This window comes from Ovis aries, chromosome 15, assembly GCF_016772045.2.
Source record: "Ovis aries strain OAR_USU_Benz2616 breed Rambouillet chromosome 15, ARS-UI_Ramb_v3.0, whole genome shotgun sequence".
NCBI lineage: Eukaryota > Metazoa > Chordata > Mammalia > Artiodactyla > Bovidae > Ovis > Ovis aries.
The window spans coordinates 53990244-54010344 of record NC_056068.1 but is presented as its reverse complement, the minus strand read 5'-3'; the positions used below and the strand labels follow the sequence as shown (position 1 = coordinate 54010344).

Sequence of the window (20101 nt, the reverse complement as noted above, 5' to 3'; positions counted from 1 at the left end):
TGTGCTTTTACCAAAGACACCTTATTTATACTCAGAACCAGCCTTACAAGTCTTCCCATCATACCATATTAAGGAAATAATTATGTGCTTTTGAGAATTTGTAAAACCATATTCAGAGCTATTCTCCAACAATAAGAGAAGCTGAAGAAAGAAGTATACCAGAGTCTAATGCTGTATTTGGTTCACAGCAGAGATTTAATATCTAATTAAATTTTCCCATTTTGTAATAGATTTTATGTTTACTTCTAAGTACCAACTTATTTATTTTTATTTTTGATATAGTATCTAAAATGCACTGCATATTTTACTAGTTTATTAAAGAGGGTATTGATAAGGTAACCTTTTCTTGAAAATACAAGAATAGTGAACAGTAATTTTTAGTACTTTTCAGGTGGTTTCAAAGCATCCAAATTTGTGAAAAAATGCAGTTAATGTACAATTAAGAAATTCTGCAACTCTAGTGTCCCCATCTAATAATTAGATTGATTTCTTCCAGTAGAAATACGTGAATATTATATGTAAACCAGTCACTCCAGAGCACCAGGACAACTGTTATTAACAGGACAATTTTTATTACTTAAATACCTTCCATGTAGGATAAACTCCATTCATGAAAACAAACCTGAAATACCTACATCACATACATGATGGGACCAATTTAAACCCATAATGAGTACAGTCCTGTCAAATATCCTAGACCTTAAATGAGCACCCCACAGCTGACCTGCCTAGGTTGCTTTGTGATCTATTTTCAAAATGAAAAATTAGAAAGTCTTCCTCATGTTGTTGTTTCTCATCTATACCCTGATAGTAACATTTTAGTGGGTGAAAGCCCTGCCAGTTTTCTCAATGACGTTATTCATTAAGGTAGGCAAAATTTTAAAACACAGCTTTTTCATACTCCTCAATTATTTTCATGTTGTATTTTCTTTTAAGTTTAGTTTTCCTGTATTAGCTCTTATACAAAAAGAGACTGGAATTGTGACAGGTAAAATTTCAGATCCTCTAATTATGAAAGACATAATTAGATTGAAGGAAACAAGATATATAAATTGCTAATCCCATATTTAACATAAATCAAAGGAGCTACTTTATAAATATCTGTTGAACAAACAGATTACTCAGTTAATTTCTTCCACTTCTGCACTTGCAATTATTTACTTTTGACATAGGCTAACATGGACACATGAATTACCTGTAGTCCAGTAAAGCCCTCAGTTAAAAAAATACAGTCATGTTAAAATAGGACCAAGTTTTTCCAGAAAAAAAACATACTATAAAAGTCTGATTTTCATTCTTACTCATTTGTATCTTCTCTTTTTCTTACCCAGGAAGCTACTGAAAAAAGCCTAAGGTAGCCACCACCTTCAGCTTCCTTGTTTTCCCTATTATTTTCAAACACATCTGAGGGCATCTGGTAGATATTCTAACAACCATGGTGGGGAAAAGAGCCAATGGATCAACAAACAGGTTCATCAGTACTGGATTCTGCTGCTGCTGCGCCACTTCAGTCATGTCCGACTCTGTGCAACCCCATACATGGCAGCCCACCAGGCTCCCCCGTCCCTGGGATTCTCCAGGCAAGAACACTGGAGTGGGTTGCCATTTCCTTCTCCAAGGCATGAAAGTGAAAAGTGAAAGTGAAGTCGCTCAGTCATGTCTGACCCTCAGCGACCCCATAGACTGCAGCCTTCCAAGCTCCTCCGTCCAGGGGATTTTCCAGGCAAGAGTACTAGAGTGGGGTGCCATTGCCTTCTCTGGTACTGGGTTCTAATGCTCAGCTTTCTCAGCTTCTCAACCAATAAATGCACTTGACTCCAGTTTTTGATAACTAGTAAATGACGTCTACGACAGTCAGCATAAATAAAATTTCTGACAACAGAAACCCCATGATTACCAGATGATTGCTGTTTCAGAAACTTGAAGAGGTAAAGAATCAAGACTTCTTAAGTGAGATATTCAAAAAAGGATAAGCATGGTAAGTACCAAGGGACAAAACAGGAAGAATGATCACTCAAACCACAGAGGGACATTCCAAAGCTTCACTAATACCCATTATAAAAGGGGACAAGAGGATGCATGCAGCCTGAGACCTCAGCCTGCAAAGCGAAGTAAGTTTGAAATACAGTCTTTCCCACATTTCACTTCTAGCCTGAAATTCCCAAAGTTGTGGGGATAATGTGTCAAAGCCCAGAGATAAGTTTAAGAAACAAAGTCCCAAAACACCAAGCCAAGCAGAGTGAAACTGTTCATGGGAGTCACAGGATCTGGTCAGGTCTCTGCCACTAACAGGAAGAGCAGGGCACTCAAATCAATTAATATTCTTTACTGACTCCTTAAGGATGGAAATAAATGGAGGGACCAAATCTCTGGCCAGGGGAATCGTTCACCTCTGAGGGCTTCAGATTTTGCATCTATAAAATTCTATGATTCTAAATTCATGCTTTGATCTTAAAATAAGATGCAAAACAAAGTAGTGGTTGTTTAGATGCTAAATTGTATCCAAATGACCCCATGGACTGTATAGCCCGCCAGGCTCCCCTGTCTATGGGACTTCCCAGGCAAGGACACTGGCGTGAGTTGCCATTTCCTCCTCCAGAGGATCTTCCCCAACCAGGGATCAAACCCACATCTCCTGCATTGCAGGCAGATTCTTTACTGCTGAGCCACCAGGGAAGCCAGAAAACAAGGTCAGGTAATATTAAACCAAAAAGGTATAATACAAATGTTTTTGAAAAAAATCCCAATGTCAAGTTTCCATTCTCCATGTGCTCCACTACATATATAATCTAAGAACCCAACTCCTAAAATACAAGACATTTAAAAAAACTTTCACTGAGACATTACTGATGCCATTAAACCTAAAGGTATAAAGCCTAAACTTAATTAACTTAGTATCGGTCTGTCTTTAGTTTTTCTAAATCACCCCTAGTTTGTACCTGCACTCCTTAGAGCACATTAAAAATGACAAGTATTTCTTTTTCCTCCAGTAGTGATATGTCTACTGATGAAAATACACATATTATCAAAAATATACATTTGGAAACTATGAAAACCTAATTTTTTTCTTAATTTTATTACTCATTCAGGCCCAGCTTACTAGTTTCAATTCTGCTCTTGCTCTATTTCCAGTCAGTTTCGCTTCTGAATTTTCTGCCACAAAGCTAAGAATTGTGACCCAGTAGATAAATTTTAAAGTTAACACTGAATAAGAACACAGCTTTTTCTTTCAAAGGAAAATTAAACAGTTTTTACAAAAAAAGAAAAAAAATTTAAGCCTTAAAATTCTAATGGCATTTTATCACATAAAAATAATGATTTGGGGATGCTGGTATTTTGTTTCTGAAGCTTCCTCACAGTTTTGTTTACAAGAAGCAAAGCAGCTCAAAAATTGCCATTATTTTCTTGTACAGCTATATAACACAACTATATATTTGTTTCTGAGTCACAAGGAAGGAGCTCAACAAATATTTGTGGAAGGAATAAAAATACATAACATTGCACAGGGCATATGTTCCCAGTAAGATACAGCTTTCTGCCTTCAGTGGCCTTGTCAAGGAAAAAGATCTTTTGAACACACAATAAAAAGATGATTAAATCAGACAGACAAAAGATAGCTAACAAACAGAAACATCAAGGGAAAATAAATATATCATATACAGCTAAATTAGGCTTCTAGCATTTTTGCTTTTAGCAAACTTTTGTGCTTCTAGCATTTTTTCTTGAATATGTTTCAATCCCATTTCCTTCCTTTCTTTAATTCTTCAAAGGAATGATTCATATACAAATAAAATTTTAAAATAAAAAGTATACTGAGCGCCTATTATGTAATCAGCACAGTGCTGTGTACAGATGCTGTGGGAAATAAAATACAAAGCATGATTATCTCAAACCTTGAGATAACTTCAAGCCTCTGTTTTTAACCAGAACCCTGCAAAGAATAGGTATCTATAGTAAGTGGGAATCAAAGACCTAACCTGAAGTCCCTGTGGTGACATCCTGTGTGACTCTGAGAAAGCTACCCAGACTTTAGTTTCCTCATCTGTAAAAGAAAGTGGTTACTGGTAGGACTCTCCCATGCAGAAGAATTCCAAATAATTTATGTAGATACTCTGCCCTCAAGGAGGGGGAGCATCAATTCCCACTCCTAAAGTGTGTACTGGATATAGCGACTTCCTCCCAAGGAGGACAGCATGGAGGAACGAGTGGAAAAAAGTAATCTTACAGCGGAGAAACCGACAAAAAACAGCCTCAATGGTGATGACAAAGGTTAACATCAGTAGGGATAAGTCATGTTAATAATATGTACATTTGATACAGTAAGATGAAAATGGCACTTTACCAATCCAGGCTTTCTCCCCAAAACCCATAATCTCAATCTAATCATGGCGGGGGGGGGGGGGGGGAGGTGGGAACCACCAAATTCCCATAGAAAGGCATCCTACAAAATACCTCAGAAGTACTCAAAACTATCAAGGTCATCAAAAGAAGTCTGAGGAACTGTTACAGCCATGGGGAGACTAAATACAATGTGGTGTGCACGATGAGATCTTGAAAAAGTGTATTAGGTAAACACTAAAGATCCATCAACAGACGAATGGGTAAACAAAATGTAGTATTAAAACACAATGGAACACTAGTCAGCCTTAAAGGAAATGAAATTCTGATACATGCTACAACATGTATGATGTTGAAAACATTATGCTGAATGAAATAAAAAAGCAAATATTGTATAATTCCCTTATATGAAGAACGTAGAGTAAGCAAATTCATAGAGACAGAAAGTGGAACAGAGCTTACCAGGAGCTGGGGGAAGGAAGAATGGGGTGTTGTTCAGAGTACAGTTTCTGTCTGAGATGACGAAAAATTCCAGAAATGGATAGTAGTGATGTTTGCACAACATTGAGGATGTACTTAATGCCACTGGATTACACTTGAAAATGATTACAACAGAAAACTTTATATTATGTATATCTTACAACAATTTCCTTTGGGGATCTTTTTCATGTGGACCACTTTCTTATTATAAATTTTATTTATTTTTAATTGGAGGATAATTGCTTTACAATATTGAGTGGGTTTCTGCCATATACCTACAGGAATCAGTCATAGGTATACATGTGCCCCCTCCCTCTCGTGCCTCCCTCCCACCTTCCCCGTATCTTACCCCTCTAGGATGCCGTCACAGGGCACAGGGTTTGAGCTCCCTGTGTCATACAGCAAGTTTCCACTGGCTATCTAATTTTGCATATGGTAATGCCTATGGTTCAATGCTACTCTCTCATTTCGTCCCATCCTCTCCTTCCCGCACTACGTCCTGATGTGGACCATTTGTAAAGGCTTTTATTGAATTTGTTACAACACTGCTTTGTTATATATTTTGGTTTCTTGGTCTCGAGTCACGTTGGATCTTAGCTCTGCAACCAGGAATGGAACCCTGCTTTGGAAGGCAAAGTTGTAACCAACGGACTGCCAGAGAAGTACATTCAGCCAGGGAAATCCCAACACAATTTTTTAAATAACAGAAATTTGATAAAATAAAGGCCTTAGTTAATAATAACATATCAATACTGGTTCTTCAATTGTAACAAATGTACCATAATAATGAAAGATGCTAAGAATAGAGGAAAATGGGTATACGGTATGAAACCTTCTGTACTATCCTCAATTTGTCCATAAATCTAAAATTGTTCTAAAAAATAAAATCTATTTTTAAAAATTCAAGGAAGCACTGATATATAATAGCACTAATAATAATATATAACAGCACTAATATACCCACTTCCTTCCAAAAAATGACAAGAAAAATGCTCTTTAAATGAATGAAAAAGTAAGTAATTAGAAAAATTAATGCCAGGGACATAAATGAGCAAGTCGCAAAAGAAAATGCTACACAGATCTATGCAAAAATATTGAAACTCAGACTCCCCTGGTTGACCAGTGGTTAAGAATCCCCCTGCCAATGCAGGAGACACAGACTGGCTACCTGGTCCAGGATGATTTCACATGCCTCAGAGCAACTGAGCCCGTGCACCACTACTGAGCCGATATGCCGCAACGACGGAAGCCTGTGAACCCTAGAGCCCAAATGCTCCACAAAAGAGAAGCCACCGCAATGAGAAGTCTGTGCACCACAACTAGAGAACAGCCCACACTTGCTGCAACTAGAGAAGGCCTGTGTGCAGCGATGAAGACTCAGCACAGCCAGAAATAAATGAATAAAAATTTAAAAAATATATATTGAAACTCACAGGGTTGTGTAAGGATAAAGGAGTTCGTTGTCCCCTTCTCTTCCTGCCCTCAGTTGTTTTTGAGGGCAGGAGGAGAAGGGGGGGCAACAGAGGATGAGATGGTTGGATGGCATCACTGACTCAACAGACAGGAGTTTGGGCAAGCTCCAGGAGAAAGTGAAGAACAGGGAAGCCTTGCATGCTGCAGTCCATGGGGTCACAAAGAACTGGACATGACTCAGCAAGTGAACAACAACAAAACTTTGCACAGCGTTTGCATACAATAAATGAAGCTACTAAAACATTAATAAAGAAACGCAAATCTAAATAACAAAAATGTGTATATGTATATATGGGTGGTATATATGTGCATATTTATATGTGTAAGTGTGTGTATACATATTCAACGGGATGATTTCAAAGATACTTGTATATGGATATTCACTGCAACAATGTAACACAGAATAACTGGAAACAGACCAAAAATCTATTAATGGGGGTTAGTTATGAGCAACCTAGATAGTATATTCAAAAGCAGAGACATTACTTTGCCGACTAAGGTCCGTCTAGTCGAGGCTATGGTTTTTCCAGCAGTCATGTATGGATGTGAGAGTTGGACTATGAAGAAGGCTGAGCGCCGAAGAACTGATGCTTTTGAAATGTGGTATTGGAGAAGACTCTTGAGAGTCCCTTGGACTGCAAGGAGATCCAATCAGTCCATTCTGAAGGAGATCAGCCCTGGGATTTCTTTGGAAGGAATGATGCTAAAGCTGAGACTCCAGTACTTTGGCCACCTCATGCGAAGAGTTGACTCATTGGAAAAGACTTTGATGCTGGGAGGGATTGGGGGCAGGAGAAGAAGGGGACGACAGAGGATGAGATGGCTGGATGGCATCACAGACTTGATGGACGCGAGTCTGAGTGAACTCAGGGAGTTGGTGATGGACAGGGAGGCCTGGCGTGCTGTGATTCATGGGGTCGCAAAGAGTCGGACACGACTGAGCGACTGAACTGAACTGAACTGAACCAAACATCATCAGTCACTTAGTAGATCAGTCAACTAACTCTTTGAGATCCCAAGGACTATAATCCGCCAGGCTCCTCTGTCCATAGGATTCTCCAGGCAAGAATACTGGAGTGAGTTGCCATTTCCTTCTCCAGGGGATCTTCCTGACCCAGGGATCGAAACCTCATCTCTTGCATTATAAGGCTGATTCTCTACCACTGAGCCACCTGGGAAGCCCCTAAAGAAACATAACTAAACATTATTATACAAAAATGTGGTAGATATAGGTATACTGACTACGACAACTGTCTAAGAAAAGTAATAATGAATTGTGAAGTTATTTTAATGGAAGGGATTAAACTAGGTTAGGACTATGCTGCTGCTGCTAAATTGCTTTAATCGTGTCCGACTCTGTGCGACCCCATAGACGGCAGCCCACCAGGCTTCCCGTCCCTGGGATTCTCCAAGAACACTGGAGCGGGTTGCCATTTCCCTCTCCAATGCATGAAAGTGAAAAGTGAAAGTGAAGTCGCTCAGTCGTGTCCGACTCTAGCAACCCCATGGACTGCAGCCGACCAGGCTCCTCCATCCATGGGATTTTCCAGGCAAAGGTACTGGAGTCGGGTGCCACTGACTATACCTATATGCAAAATGTTTATGTATGTAGTGACCCTACAAGGGTCACTATGTACGTGTATGTGCTTAGTCGCTCAGTTGTGTCCAACTCTTTGTGACCCCATGGACTGAAGCCCACCAGGCTCCTCTGTCCATGGGATTCTCCAGGCAAGAAAACTGGCGTGGGCTGCCATGACCTCCTCCAGGGGATCGTCCCAAGCCAGGGATCAAACCCAGGTGGTCTGCATTTCAAGCGGATTCTTTACCATCTGAGCCACCAGGGAAGCCCTGAACAGTCACTGAAGAGCCTCCCCAGCTCTAAGTATCTGAGGAATGTAGTTAGGTTATACCCAAAGGAGGAAGCCTTCGGAGAGGAAAGAAACTGCTCTCAAACTTTTAAGGACATAATAAATACCTCTATCACAAAACACCAATTTTTATTTCAAAATGCCTAAACCTAAGGTGTGAAGGAAGTTATTCTTCAGATGAGCTTATATTCACTAGTTAACTACAAACCTCAACCAAAAATTAAAAAGAAAAAAACAAATCTTCAAAATGCATGACTAGTTCATCCTTAAATTACAGGTAAAGTAAGATCATAAAGAAGCAAAAGAAGAAAAATTAAGTAGCAGTCCCATCTGACACAATTAAGTAGCTATTATGCACTGCAGTTAGTACTCATACACATAAAGGTTCAGGATTTATGCAGAGTTAACTAGATTTTTTTTTTTTTTTAAAGAAAAGTAGATTAAAATAAAAACTATTAGTTAGGTCTTATAGTTTTGTGGGCTTTCTTTGAGCCAAAACAAAACAAATCTTTTTCTGGAGGCAGACTGGGGGTAGGGGGAGTCCAGCACTTTGGGAACTAATATACAGTAACTAATATTTTAAACAATACAGCCACTAGAATCAATGGTACTTAAGGAAGACTGAGATGAGATAAATCAGTAAGTAATAGAAGGGATACACTCTCAGTTCAGTTCAGTTGCTCAGTTGTGTCCAATTCGTTGTGACCCCACGGACTGCAGCACGCCAGGCCTCCCTGTCCATCACCAACTCGTGGAATTTACTCAAACTCATGACCATTGATTGAATCGGTGATGCCATCCAATCGTCTCATCCTCTGTTGTCCCCTTCTCCTGCCTTCAATCATTCCCAGCACCAGGGATCACATGCACTGTATAGTCCATGGAATTCTCTAGGCCAGAATGCTGGAGTGGGTAGCCTTTCCCTTCTCCAGGGGATCTTCCCACCCCAGGGATCAAACCCAAGTCTCCCGCATTGCAGGCGGATTCTTTACCAGCTGAGCCACAGGGGAAGCCCAGGATACTCTCTATCCTAAAACAAAAATATATCCTAGAACTGTAGTTTCCAACCAGAAGTAATTTTGCTCCCTATGAGACATTTGACAACATCTAAAGACAATTTTTGATTGTCAGGCCTGAGATGGTCCTGCTGGTGTATTGCGGGTAGAGGCCATGGAAGTGACGAAATACTTTATAGACCCACCAACTAACCCAAATGTCAACAGTACTGAGGTTGAAAAACTCTGCCTTAGAAATAGGCTGGGGGTAGTGGGGAGAAACCACTGAATGTGTGCTTGGAAATAATCAATTTTATCATGAAAATCTTAAATTAACAGGATCTTTTTTATGTTTAAAAATACTGACATCTTATCAAATAGCATGTAATCTATTAAAATGACACAATTTTCAAAGTGTTATTTAAAAGAAAGTTAACTGGATTTCCAATTTATCTAAAGTTTCGAAATTCTGCAAAAGCCATAGGCAAAAAAGACAATAATACTAAAAAATGTTTTTACATATACACACATTCTCTGACTCTCACAAACAATATTGAGCAAAAGAATATTACCTTTTTGTGTGATTCCATTTATATACAGTTTCAAGAACAGGCAAAAACTTTTCTCTTATACATCAGAACAGTAGTTCCTTTGGAGAGAAAGGCAGACATGGGAGAGGACGTGAGGGGGACTTCTGGGATGGTAATAATTTTGTATTTCTTAATCTGGGTAGCACTTACATAACTTTGTTTTGTGACAATTCATCAAGCTGTGTAGTAATAACTGGTACACTTGACTGTATACCGTAACACTTTAACAAAAATGTTTATTTTTTTTTAAATGTTATACATTTATATCCTAAAATCTTGAGCATTTTGACCCAGAAAGCAAAATTAACGTCAAGAGCAAAAGTAAAAGTGCTTTTGCTGTATAGGCTGCCTTCCAAGAATTCAAGAAGGATGACACCCCAGAAAGCTGTAAATACCATCCTCAGTGATCATACAGCATTCAGCTGTACACTTAAGCCACTATATATCCCTTGGCACAAACCCTAAAACTGGACAAATGCTTACAAATGCAGTTGGATTTATTCCATGGACAGTTTGTTTGGATTATTTCCCCCAACATTAAACTGGGAACTGTTATCAGAGAACAGGCTCTATGAAACAAATGATGCTTTCTCTTTCCAAATCCCACAGTTTCCCAAAGCTCTCCCAAACTAAACCTCTCTTGGCTCCTCCTTCAGGAATTCTGCGCCCATCACTGCCTCTCCCACTATCCACTCTCACAGTCCACCAACACACGAAAATTCACATTAATGCTCATTCCAGAGGCTAGTCTCCCTCTCCCCCAGAAACCTTGTTAAATACAATCCAAACTTCACTACCCTCATATTCATATTCTCCATACACTTCTTTCCCAACAGCACCACAAAACCAGGGCCCATGCTTTCCCAGTATCTTAAATCCTCTGTCTCACCGCACTAAAAGCCCTTGCTTCTGCAAACAACTCAGCTCCACGGCCACCGCTGTAGCTCGGATCTCCACCTTTCTTGCCCTTTAGCAGCCTCCACATCCCCACACTTCCCTGTATTCAAATCCAGCCCATCTCCCGTCCACCCTCTGCCCCCAGCCTCTGTTCTCTCCTGTCTGACTCTTTCCTAAGACAGGGATGGCAAGTTGGTGGAAGGGTGTGGAAGAAAGTACTCTGTCCCACGTGAAAACAGTGGAGAAAAGATTGCTCAAGTCTGCAGCACAACAACCACGTGCAGGGACTACAGTCAGAGGCTGGATTCTGAAACCCAGCCTCACCAATTACTAACTGCAAGGCTTTGGCCAGGCGATTTTACATATTTAAGTCTCTGTCTCCAGAATTACAAAACGGAGCTAATAAAAAATAGCCACCTCCCAGAGTTGGGAGATTGAATCAACTCCCAGCCAGCTGAGCACTTGGCACAAACCCAACACGGTAGACTCTCAACAACTGGCTATTTTTCTTAGGTCCTCTTTGTGGATGGGGGAAAATGAAAGGTACTTTCCTTCAGTCTCTTAAATGCAAAACTTCCTGCAAAGTCTCTTCCTGGGGGATAGCAAGAAGGCAGGGGAAAGACGTACTCTACAGATAAATCTGTGATACAAAGAGTTTTGTCAGGTGCCCAAACTCGATGTTCTCTCTTTATTATCTGCTTACAGTGTGGATCCAAGTTGGATCCAAGAAGCTCTGCACGCCTTGGTAAAGGATGGGGAAGACGTGAATATGTACTGTACGTTAAATGTTCTTTCTTCCACACTCTTTTGAAGGAATGTAGCAGCACCTTTCAAATTACTAAAGTGCCTTCTTTGGGGGGTCGAAGAATATGAAGGAAACCCGAAATCCCAAAGGATTTTTCTTGAGAAGTTTATAGGAGTACATCATAATAAGGCGAGATTAAAAGCAAATGCGGGAAACCTCATTTCTCCCGCAGCAGAGAGCACCAATCGGTTTGTCAGCAAGTGAATGAGTTAAAAATGAAAAAGCGCTTTCCCAATCTCTCCTGGGATACCAGGGCTTCCCCGGGTCCCTTCCCAAGAGGGATAAAGCGGAGGGTCTGCGCCAGGGAATCCCCAGCTCCCTACGGGGGGAGAGGCGGGGCCCGGGGAGTCCCTTCCAGTCTCTTCCCAACCCATCTCCTGTAACGGGATGTCTCCTGGGACTCGAAGATCCCCCAGAGATTCGGCCATCCCTGGATCCCTCCCCTCCCAAGACCTCCGGACAGCCGTCCTCAGTCCTCGGAGTTCTCCCCGGCCAATTCTCCCGGTCTCCCGGCTGGCACTGGGTCAGCCTGCGGCCCACGGAGATCCCTCATGGGCCTCCTCCCGGCCCCTACAGAGCGCCGCGAGCCCGCGGGGTTACCTGCTGAGACGGCAGCTCCACATGCAGGGCCCGCGCGGCAGAACCTGGAGGCAGCGCGGCGGCCGGGCCCGTGGGCGGCGGGGGGAGTGGGCCCCCGACCGACGCTGAAGCGTTCATCTTGACCCAGGGGCCGCCAAGCGGCGGGACCGACGCTCCTCCGGCATCCGCCACAACCGCCGAGTCACGACCCGCCGAGACCCTGCAGCCCAGAAACCGACCAACCTAGAGATAGGACCGTTCTACCCCACCTCCAGCCACCACCGCTGGCTAAGGAAGAGCCATATTACCGCAGTGCAACCCCCACCACCCGCTGAGACCTGGCTTGCCCATTGGTTCAGCTTCCATGGGGGCGGGACCAAACGACAAAAAGAGGACGCGCTATTGGGCAGAAGATTTGTCCGTCGCCAGCAGAAATAGACAGGGGGCGGAGGGACCCGGGGATGGCCTAAATTGCGTCTGTCAAACCGGGGTGAAACCTAGGGCGTTGCTTCCTTTTTCCCCAGTCTAATTGGCTCTTTCACTACCACAGGGCGGGGTCTCCTAGAGGAGCCGCAAGGACCATTGCTCGAGTTCGCCGTCAGTTGTCAGTAAAGGAAAAGAGGGGCGGAGTCCGTCTAGGTAGACCGGCGCCTGGACTCTAGTGTCACGTGCAGGAGGCAGGAGAGTCACCTGATTAGTGAGAGTCAGTTTTGGGAGCCACTTCCGCCCTAACCTAGTTGCCATGGTAACCGGCCTCCCTAGGAGGGCGGGGACCCATTTGGCGCCAGCTGAGGCGCGATGGTCTGTCTGTCTGTAGTTGAACATTCCCTGGACAATCTTTTCCTAGGGACTTCCGCCAACGTGTGAGGATTGAAACCGAATACTTTATGGTTCGGCAGAAAGCCACCACGCAGGATGCCCTGAGACCAGAAACTTGTCGGGCAGTGCCGCCAGCTCCACCCACGACCAATTCCAACCCATAAGTTCCCGCCCCTCTGCATACTCCGCTAACTGGTAGGATGAGGCAGGCACTCAGAATGCTGTTTCACTTCTGTGAGTGGGTTGTTTATGCTTTCCCTGGAAGGCCTTTGCTATGTACTTTGCTCCTCCTGACTAATGCTTATTTAGCCATCAAATTTCATCTTGTGTTGGGATCCCAAAAGGCTTCTCAGACTCACTCTGGGACCCTGCGTTAGAAAACTTGCCTCTACCACGTTCCTGATTATTCTATTGCATTCAATTGTATTTTAATAAGTCTAATACACTTGGACAATCACACATATCCTTCCCGCAAACACACACTGCTAATTTCTCAAGCAAAAGAACCTTCTCTGATTCATTTCTGGATTCCCAGTACCTCGCAGAGAATCAGGACATGTGTTTTTGAAGCGAAGGCACAATTTAAATGACACCTCTTCCGTGAAGACCTCCTTGGATTATGATGATAGCATCTATAGAATTGCTTCTATAGTAAATATCGAGTCATTCTTCAGAATAATGACCTTTTACCTCCTTTGCGAATTTCTCCAACACCCTGACTGATACAGCAGAAAGAACGGAGCATTTTAGGCTCAGACACAACAGGAATCAGAAACTTAGAATCCTGGCTCTTCCAGTTCTATGTTCCTAGGTAAGCCAGTTCCCTTTCTCAATTTTAGTTTTTCCACTTGTAAAATAGTAACAAGGTTGCTCTGAGGAGTAAATAAGCCACTGTAGACATAGTGCCCAGTGCAGGACCTGGCATATAAAAATTGCACTAAAAATATTTAATAAGCATGCTATCTTTCAAGGGTATTTGGGGGGAATGTTCATATTGTTTTTCCTTTTTAACAACTATAGAATGTATGGTAATGTTGCCTGAAGATACTTTGGATCTGATCCCACAGATGGCTAATATATGTCGCACTGTCTCCTGTTCATGCAGTCAGGTGTTTGTTGAGACGGTAGTAACTGAGAAATCCCAAATCTCATCAGGTTCCACCATCTGCTGGAAGTTCATAGAAGACATTTGTCTGTTTCTAAGCTATATTAGTTTCCTAAAGCTGATGTATCCAATTACTACAAACTGGGTAGCTGAAAATGACAGAAAGTTATTCTTTCACAGTTCTAGAAGCCAGAAGCCCCAAATCAAGGACTTAGTGTTGGGTCTGAGAAGGGAATGTGGGAGCCAGAAAAGACACTCAGATTTCACAGGTGAGATAACATTTAACCTGGGTATTGGAGGACCAGTAAGAGTTCACAAGCAGGGAGGGACGAAAGAATGTTTCAGTAGAGAGAGCAGGAGTGATTTTCCACTAGCCTTTACTCTACATGAGGCAAATTACTGGATACCGGAAATACAGAACTGAAGTAAATAACCCTTCACAGACATTTCCATCTACATGCCACAAACCCTAGGAGAGCTGGCACTCACCCCTAGGAACATGGCAGAAAACTGAAATAGCCTGCTGAGTACGTGTTCAGTAAATGCTGCCTATCATTACTTTTATGTGGACTATTCATTCTAAAGATTCTTGTATTATTTTGGGTCTTACTCCATCATATGGCTGTACTTGCTTCAACCTTAAAATATTTTTACTCACTTAGAATCGAGTTAGTATAATATTTATAGTGTTATTTATAGTGTTATATAGTAGAGAAACAAGTATTCAAGTATAAGGAGCATGAATTTAAAAGGTGGCCAAATACAATATACATGCTATGGTAGAAGAAACATCAAGGTCAAGTGGTAATGGACTAACAGTCTCTACAGGGGCTGGTGGGCAAGGTCAGAGCAGGCTTCACAAGGGTCTTAAAGGTTGATTAGAAGTTTGATAGGTAAACAACAGATGGTTAGAGCCATTTGGTTCAGGGATGGCTCCTGTTTTAACAACCAATTAGTACCATGTTGGGTACTAAAATCAAAATGTCAGTTTGTAGAACCAAAGAGCCAAACTTGTCCCAATATACTTTGCATCCTCTTCCTCCACCCTCTTCATTCTACAGATCTCCTGGGTGTGATGCATTAGGTAAATAAGTGCAAGACGGAGCAGATTGGTATTTCTATGTCTTGAACCTAATTAAATTAAATCTATCCCCTTCCTTTCAACAGAGTCATCTCTCTTCCATTCACTTACTTATTTAGTCAAGGACCAAACCTTTACCAGGTGTCCAGCCTTGTTACTACATTGACAGAAACCATGCAAATAGAATCCCTCACTGCAGGGAGTTTACAGATAATTTCAGCACAAAATGGCAAGTGCAATCATTGAGATGATAAAGTATAATGGAAGCACAGAAGAGGACATTGCTAACTGCAATGTGTTGTGCAGGAAGGCTTTCTACAGGAGAAAGAGCATTCTAGGCTGAAGGAAGTGAGCAAAGGCCCTGGGGCAGAAGACACAGCATTTGCACAGTCAAGCACGGCTGAAGCCAAAGCTGCCCGGAGGAGGACAGGCTAGAAAAGGAAGGTGGGCCAGGTGAAAAGAACCTGACCACCAGGCTAAAGAACTTGAGTTTAATCTTAGGCAACAGGAAGTTGTTTAGAAAGATCCTCAGGCAGCCTTGGAGATGCAGCTTTGAAGGGGAAGGACTAGAAGAGCAAGACTCTTGCAGAAAGTCAGGGGAGAATTGTAAAACAAAGAGGTCATTCCCCAAAGAGCCTGTACACACCCAACAAACCTGAAATGCAAGTCCCTGGGCAGCATTTCTCCTCCTTTCTCAACCCTTCAAGGTCATTTTCTCCAAAGAGGCTTCCTGGATGTAAGCTAGTAATGGCTACCTCCTCTAGGTTCCCACAGCAGCTGCCTGACCTCTCTTAGTGCAGGTGTTCATGTGCCTGGTCATATACTGAGATATTTCTATTTGTTTAGCCCATTCCACCCTGGACTCTTGTTCTTGATTTCATTCTATAACCCCAGCATCCTGACGCAGGGGCTCCATCAGCTTCAGTGAGCAAATGACTGCCTAAATAAAATCATTAAATGCCTGAATGCTTGAGGAAGTGAATGTTTGGATGACGGGGGGCCTCATACCTCCCTCACTGGACACAGCCCCAGAAAGAGGAAATGAGCTTGTCCAAGGTTACTTGAAATTTGTAGCAAAGCTGAGACAAAGACTCAAACCTCTTGCCCCTGAGACTAGTGCTTCTTCCTAGGTTCCAGTGGTTTTCACACTGTCACAGACTATATTTGTACCAACTGAGAGCACATGAGCTGGTGAATTTATAGGCCAGCCCAGGGTGACACACACTGGATCCAAGTGAATCTAACCCAGGGGGCTGATTTAGCCAAAGTCCCCACAGAAAGCTTTCTTTGGGAAATGACTTTTACAGTGAGGTCTGAAGGATGAGTAGGAGTTAACTGGGCAAAAGAGGCTAGTGAGAGCAAGAGGAGCAATTTGGACAGAAGGAACAGCCCAAAGGAGCTAAAAGGAAGGCCAGGTGGGAGTAGGCAGAGAGAGGCAGCCAGGGTGGAGGAGGAGGAGAACACTTTTGGAAAGAAATTGTTATTTCAAAAATAAGAGAAAATCAAAGACCTTGTTTAATTTCTTTTACAATTTCATGTTGCTTTTATGTGTAATTTCATATGGCAGAAGTGGCACTATCTTTTAGGTGCTCAGAGTTTCTGGAGTTTTAATCCAGCCTGATGGCACAGAATGAAGTTGGAGGGAGATTCTGGCAGGGGCCAGACCTGCCAGGTGTTGTAGCCCCAGCGGAGTCTGACTTTGCTTGAGGCACATACACTGAAGGATCTAAGCAAGGGGAGTGACATGATCTGATTCACGTTTTAGAAATGCCGCTCTTGCTGCCAGCTCAAGAGCAGATTTGAAAACTGCACAACTCCGATAGGACTGCAACCCAACTGAAACCCAGACTGAAAAATCCCGTGGACAGAGGAACCTGGTGGCCTACAGACCATGGGATTGCAAAAGAGTTGGACACAACTGAACACTCACGCCTAAAAACTGACAACCCCATACCTTGGGGCCTCTCTTGCCTTCTGAGATGGCTCACACTCTTGTCTGTGGAGTGTGTTTCTAAATAAATCCACTTCCTACCTATAACTTTGTCTCTCACTGAATTTTCTGTGATGAGACATCAAGAACCTGAACTTCATTAAACCCTGAAACTAGGTGTGTGATCTCAATGAAAAACCCATGGGTTCAAGTCCCAACCTGAGATGCATGGTTTCACCAGGATTCTTTGGCTAAGTGACTGATCAAAGTTGGGCCAGAAAAATACAGGATGATCCTAGGACCTTTAGCTGTGCCAGAAAGTAAAGAAGTACTCAAAAAAAAAAAAAAAAAAAAAAGAAGAGAGATGTCAAAGGGACACAGAAGCCAATTTGAAAGGACTCTGACTGGCTCAATCTGGGGGAACTTGAACATCAAAATGAATGGTAGAATGGCCTATAGCCCACTAAATAAAAGCTAGGTATTCATGAGTTTTTATTGGTATAACAAATGTCTCATTAGGAAAAAGATATTTACATGGTGATGAAATAAAATGTCTGTTTTATGGCAAAGTGAAAGCGTTAGTTGATAGTTGAGCCCATCCGGCTCCTCTATCCATGGAATTCTCCAGGCAAGGATACTGGAGTGGGTAACCATTCCTTTCTCTGGGGGAATCTTCCCAACCCAGGAAATGAACCTGGGTTTCCCAAATTGCAGGCAGATTCTTTATTATCTGAGCCACTAGGGAAGCCTTTTTTTTTTTTTCTTTTTTTATTCTTTTTTAATAGCAAGATAAGAAAAATTTAAACAAAATGTTCTTTGTCTATGTAGGCCTCCTCCCTCCCCCTTTTAAAGTGTATTTTGCCCTTCCATTAATTGTTGTCTCTTTCAGTTCAGTTCAGTTCAATTCAGTCACTCAGTCCTGTCCGACTCTTTGCGACCCCATGAATCGCAGCATGCCAGGCCTCCCTGTCTATCACCAACTCCCAGAGTTCACTCAAACTCACGTCCATTGAGTCGGTGATGCCAACCAGCCATCTCATCCTCTGTTGTCCCCTTCTCCTCCTGCCCCCAATCCCTCCCAGCATCAGTCTTTTTCCAGTGAGTCAACTCTTCTCACAAGGTGGCCAAAGTACTGGAGTTTCAGCTTTAGTATCATTCCTTCCAAAGAACACCCATGGCTGATCTCCTTCAGAATGGACTGGTTGGATCTCCTTGCAGTCCAAGGGACTCTCAAGAGTCTTCTCCAACACCACAGTTCAAAAGCATCAATTCTTTGGCACTCAGCTGTCTTCACAGTTCAACTCTCACATCCATACATGACCACTGGAAAACCATAGCCTTGACTAGACGGACCTTTGTTGGCAAAGTAATGTCTCTGCTTTTGAATATGCTATCTACGTTGCTCATAACTTTTCTTCCAAGGAGTAAGCTTTAGGAGATAACAATTCCTCTTAACTTAATCAAGTGTCACAACTCCTTAGAAGATAACCTTTCTTCTTAATCTTGTAAGGGGCCATGATGGCCTGTGACCTTGCTTCGATCTGGCACAAACCCAACACCGTAGACTCTCAACAACTGGCTATTTTTCTTAGGTCCTCTTTGTGGATGGGGGAAAATGAAAGGTACTTTCGTTCAGTCTCTTAAATGCCAAACTTCCATCTGGATTGTGTAAGCTGTCATAACACATTATTTAATATATAGCCCTCTGAATTTGACCTCTAATAGATGGAACAGTTCTCAAAGGTTTTAGGAGCAATGCAGGAGACCCGTGTTCAATCCCTGAGTCAGGAAGATCCCCTGGAGAAGGAAATGGCAACCCACTCCAGTACTCTTGCCTGGAAAATCCCATGGACGGAGGAGCCTGGTAGGCTGCAGTCCATGGGGTCGAAAAGAGTCAGACATGACTGAGTGACTTCACTTTCACTTTCCCAGATTATAATCCTTATAATCCAATTTATAATTGGATAAAGCCAATCCTTATAACTGACTTGGATTAAATTTTCCATTTCCTTCTTAGATTGTTCAATTTTTTCATTACTGATAATCTCAAAGTATGGAAAAAGAGTAACTTTACAGTGTAAAACCCTGACAGTCCACCTTAATCAAATGATCAAAGTGAGTATCATGAAATTGAAATCATGTACCACCAGATTGGATGTAGTGAGAAAAACTCATCACTTATGTGGTATTTCTGCTAAAAATGGATAATCTGATTCACTCGTAAAGAAACATGAGCCATAACAAAACTAAATAATGTTTTATAGAATACCTGGCCTGTAATCTTTAAGATTGTCAAGGTCATGATAGTCAAGGAGAGACTGGGGAACTGTTTCACATAAAAGGGGTGTGATACTATGATTTATGCGCTTTCCTTGCAGCTCAGCTGGTAAAGAATCCACCCGCGATGCAGGAGACCTAGGTTTAATCCCTGGGTTAGGAAGATCGCCTGGAGAAGGGAAAGGCTACCCACTCCAGTATTCTGACCTAGAGAATGCCATGGACTATATAGTCCATAGGGTTGCAAAGAGTCGGACACAACTAAGTGACTTTCACTTTCACTGTGACTGATAAGAAGAAATATATATATATGATCTTTGTTCACCATTCCTGGCATATACCTCCTAAAATTCTTATGAAAGTGAAACTGTTAGTTGCTCAGTTGTGTCTGACTGTTTGTGACCCATTGGATGGTAGCCCACTAGGCTCCTCTGTCCATGGAATTCCCCAGGCAAGAATACTGGAGTGAGTAGCCACTCCCTTCTCCAGGGGATCTTTAATTTCTTATATAAGAGCCACAGGGGCGTCTTTGGTTATAACATTTACTTTTGTCCTCAGTTGCTGATAGGGCTTCCCTGATAGCTTAGCTGGTAAAGAATCGCCTGTAATGAAGGTGACCTGGGTTCGATCCCTGGGTTGGGAAGATCCCCTGGAGAAGGGAAAGGCTACCCACTCCAGTATTCTGGCCTGGAGAATTCCATGGACTGTATAGTCTGCAAGGTCACACTGAGCGACTTTCACTCACTTCACTCACTCAGTTCCTCAACCAGCCTCAGAATATATACAAGTGAAATGGAGATCTTTTGTTTTCATAACAAACCCCATTCAACCACATGGGAGTTTATGTTAATAAACTGGGAAGCC

The 20101-nt window shown here is 42.3% G+C and overlaps 1 protein-coding gene and 1 long non-coding RNA gene across 6 annotated transcripts in view; one reads left to right on the top strand and one right to left on the bottom strand.

Annotated features, from left to right (window-relative positions):
- UVRAG (UV radiation resistance associated) overlaps positions 1-12341 on the bottom strand; it is a 321480-nt gene extending 309139 nt beyond the window's left edge. For 3 of the 5 annotated variants that reach the window (XM_027979551.2, XM_060399449.1, XM_042233269.2), the window contains exon 1: positions 12047-12341. In XM_027979551.2, the coding sequence (XP_027835352.1) occupies positions 12047-12163 (117 nt within the window). In that variant the 5' untranslated portion in view covers positions 12164-12341. Of the gene's footprint in view, positions 1-9726; positions 9804-12046 lie in introns of those variants that run through there. The other 2 variants (XM_042233268.2, XM_060399450.1) reach the window with 2 other exon arrangements.
- A 423-nt stretch (positions 12342-12764) lies between these two features.
- LOC132657826 (uncharacterized) lies at positions 12765-17065 on the top strand. Its single transcript, XR_009596536.1, has 2 exons — positions 12765-13655; positions 16796-17065. It is a non-coding gene; the product is annotated as an uncharacterized LOC132657826 (long non-coding RNA).
- Positions 17066-20101: the final 3036 nt, after the last annotated feature.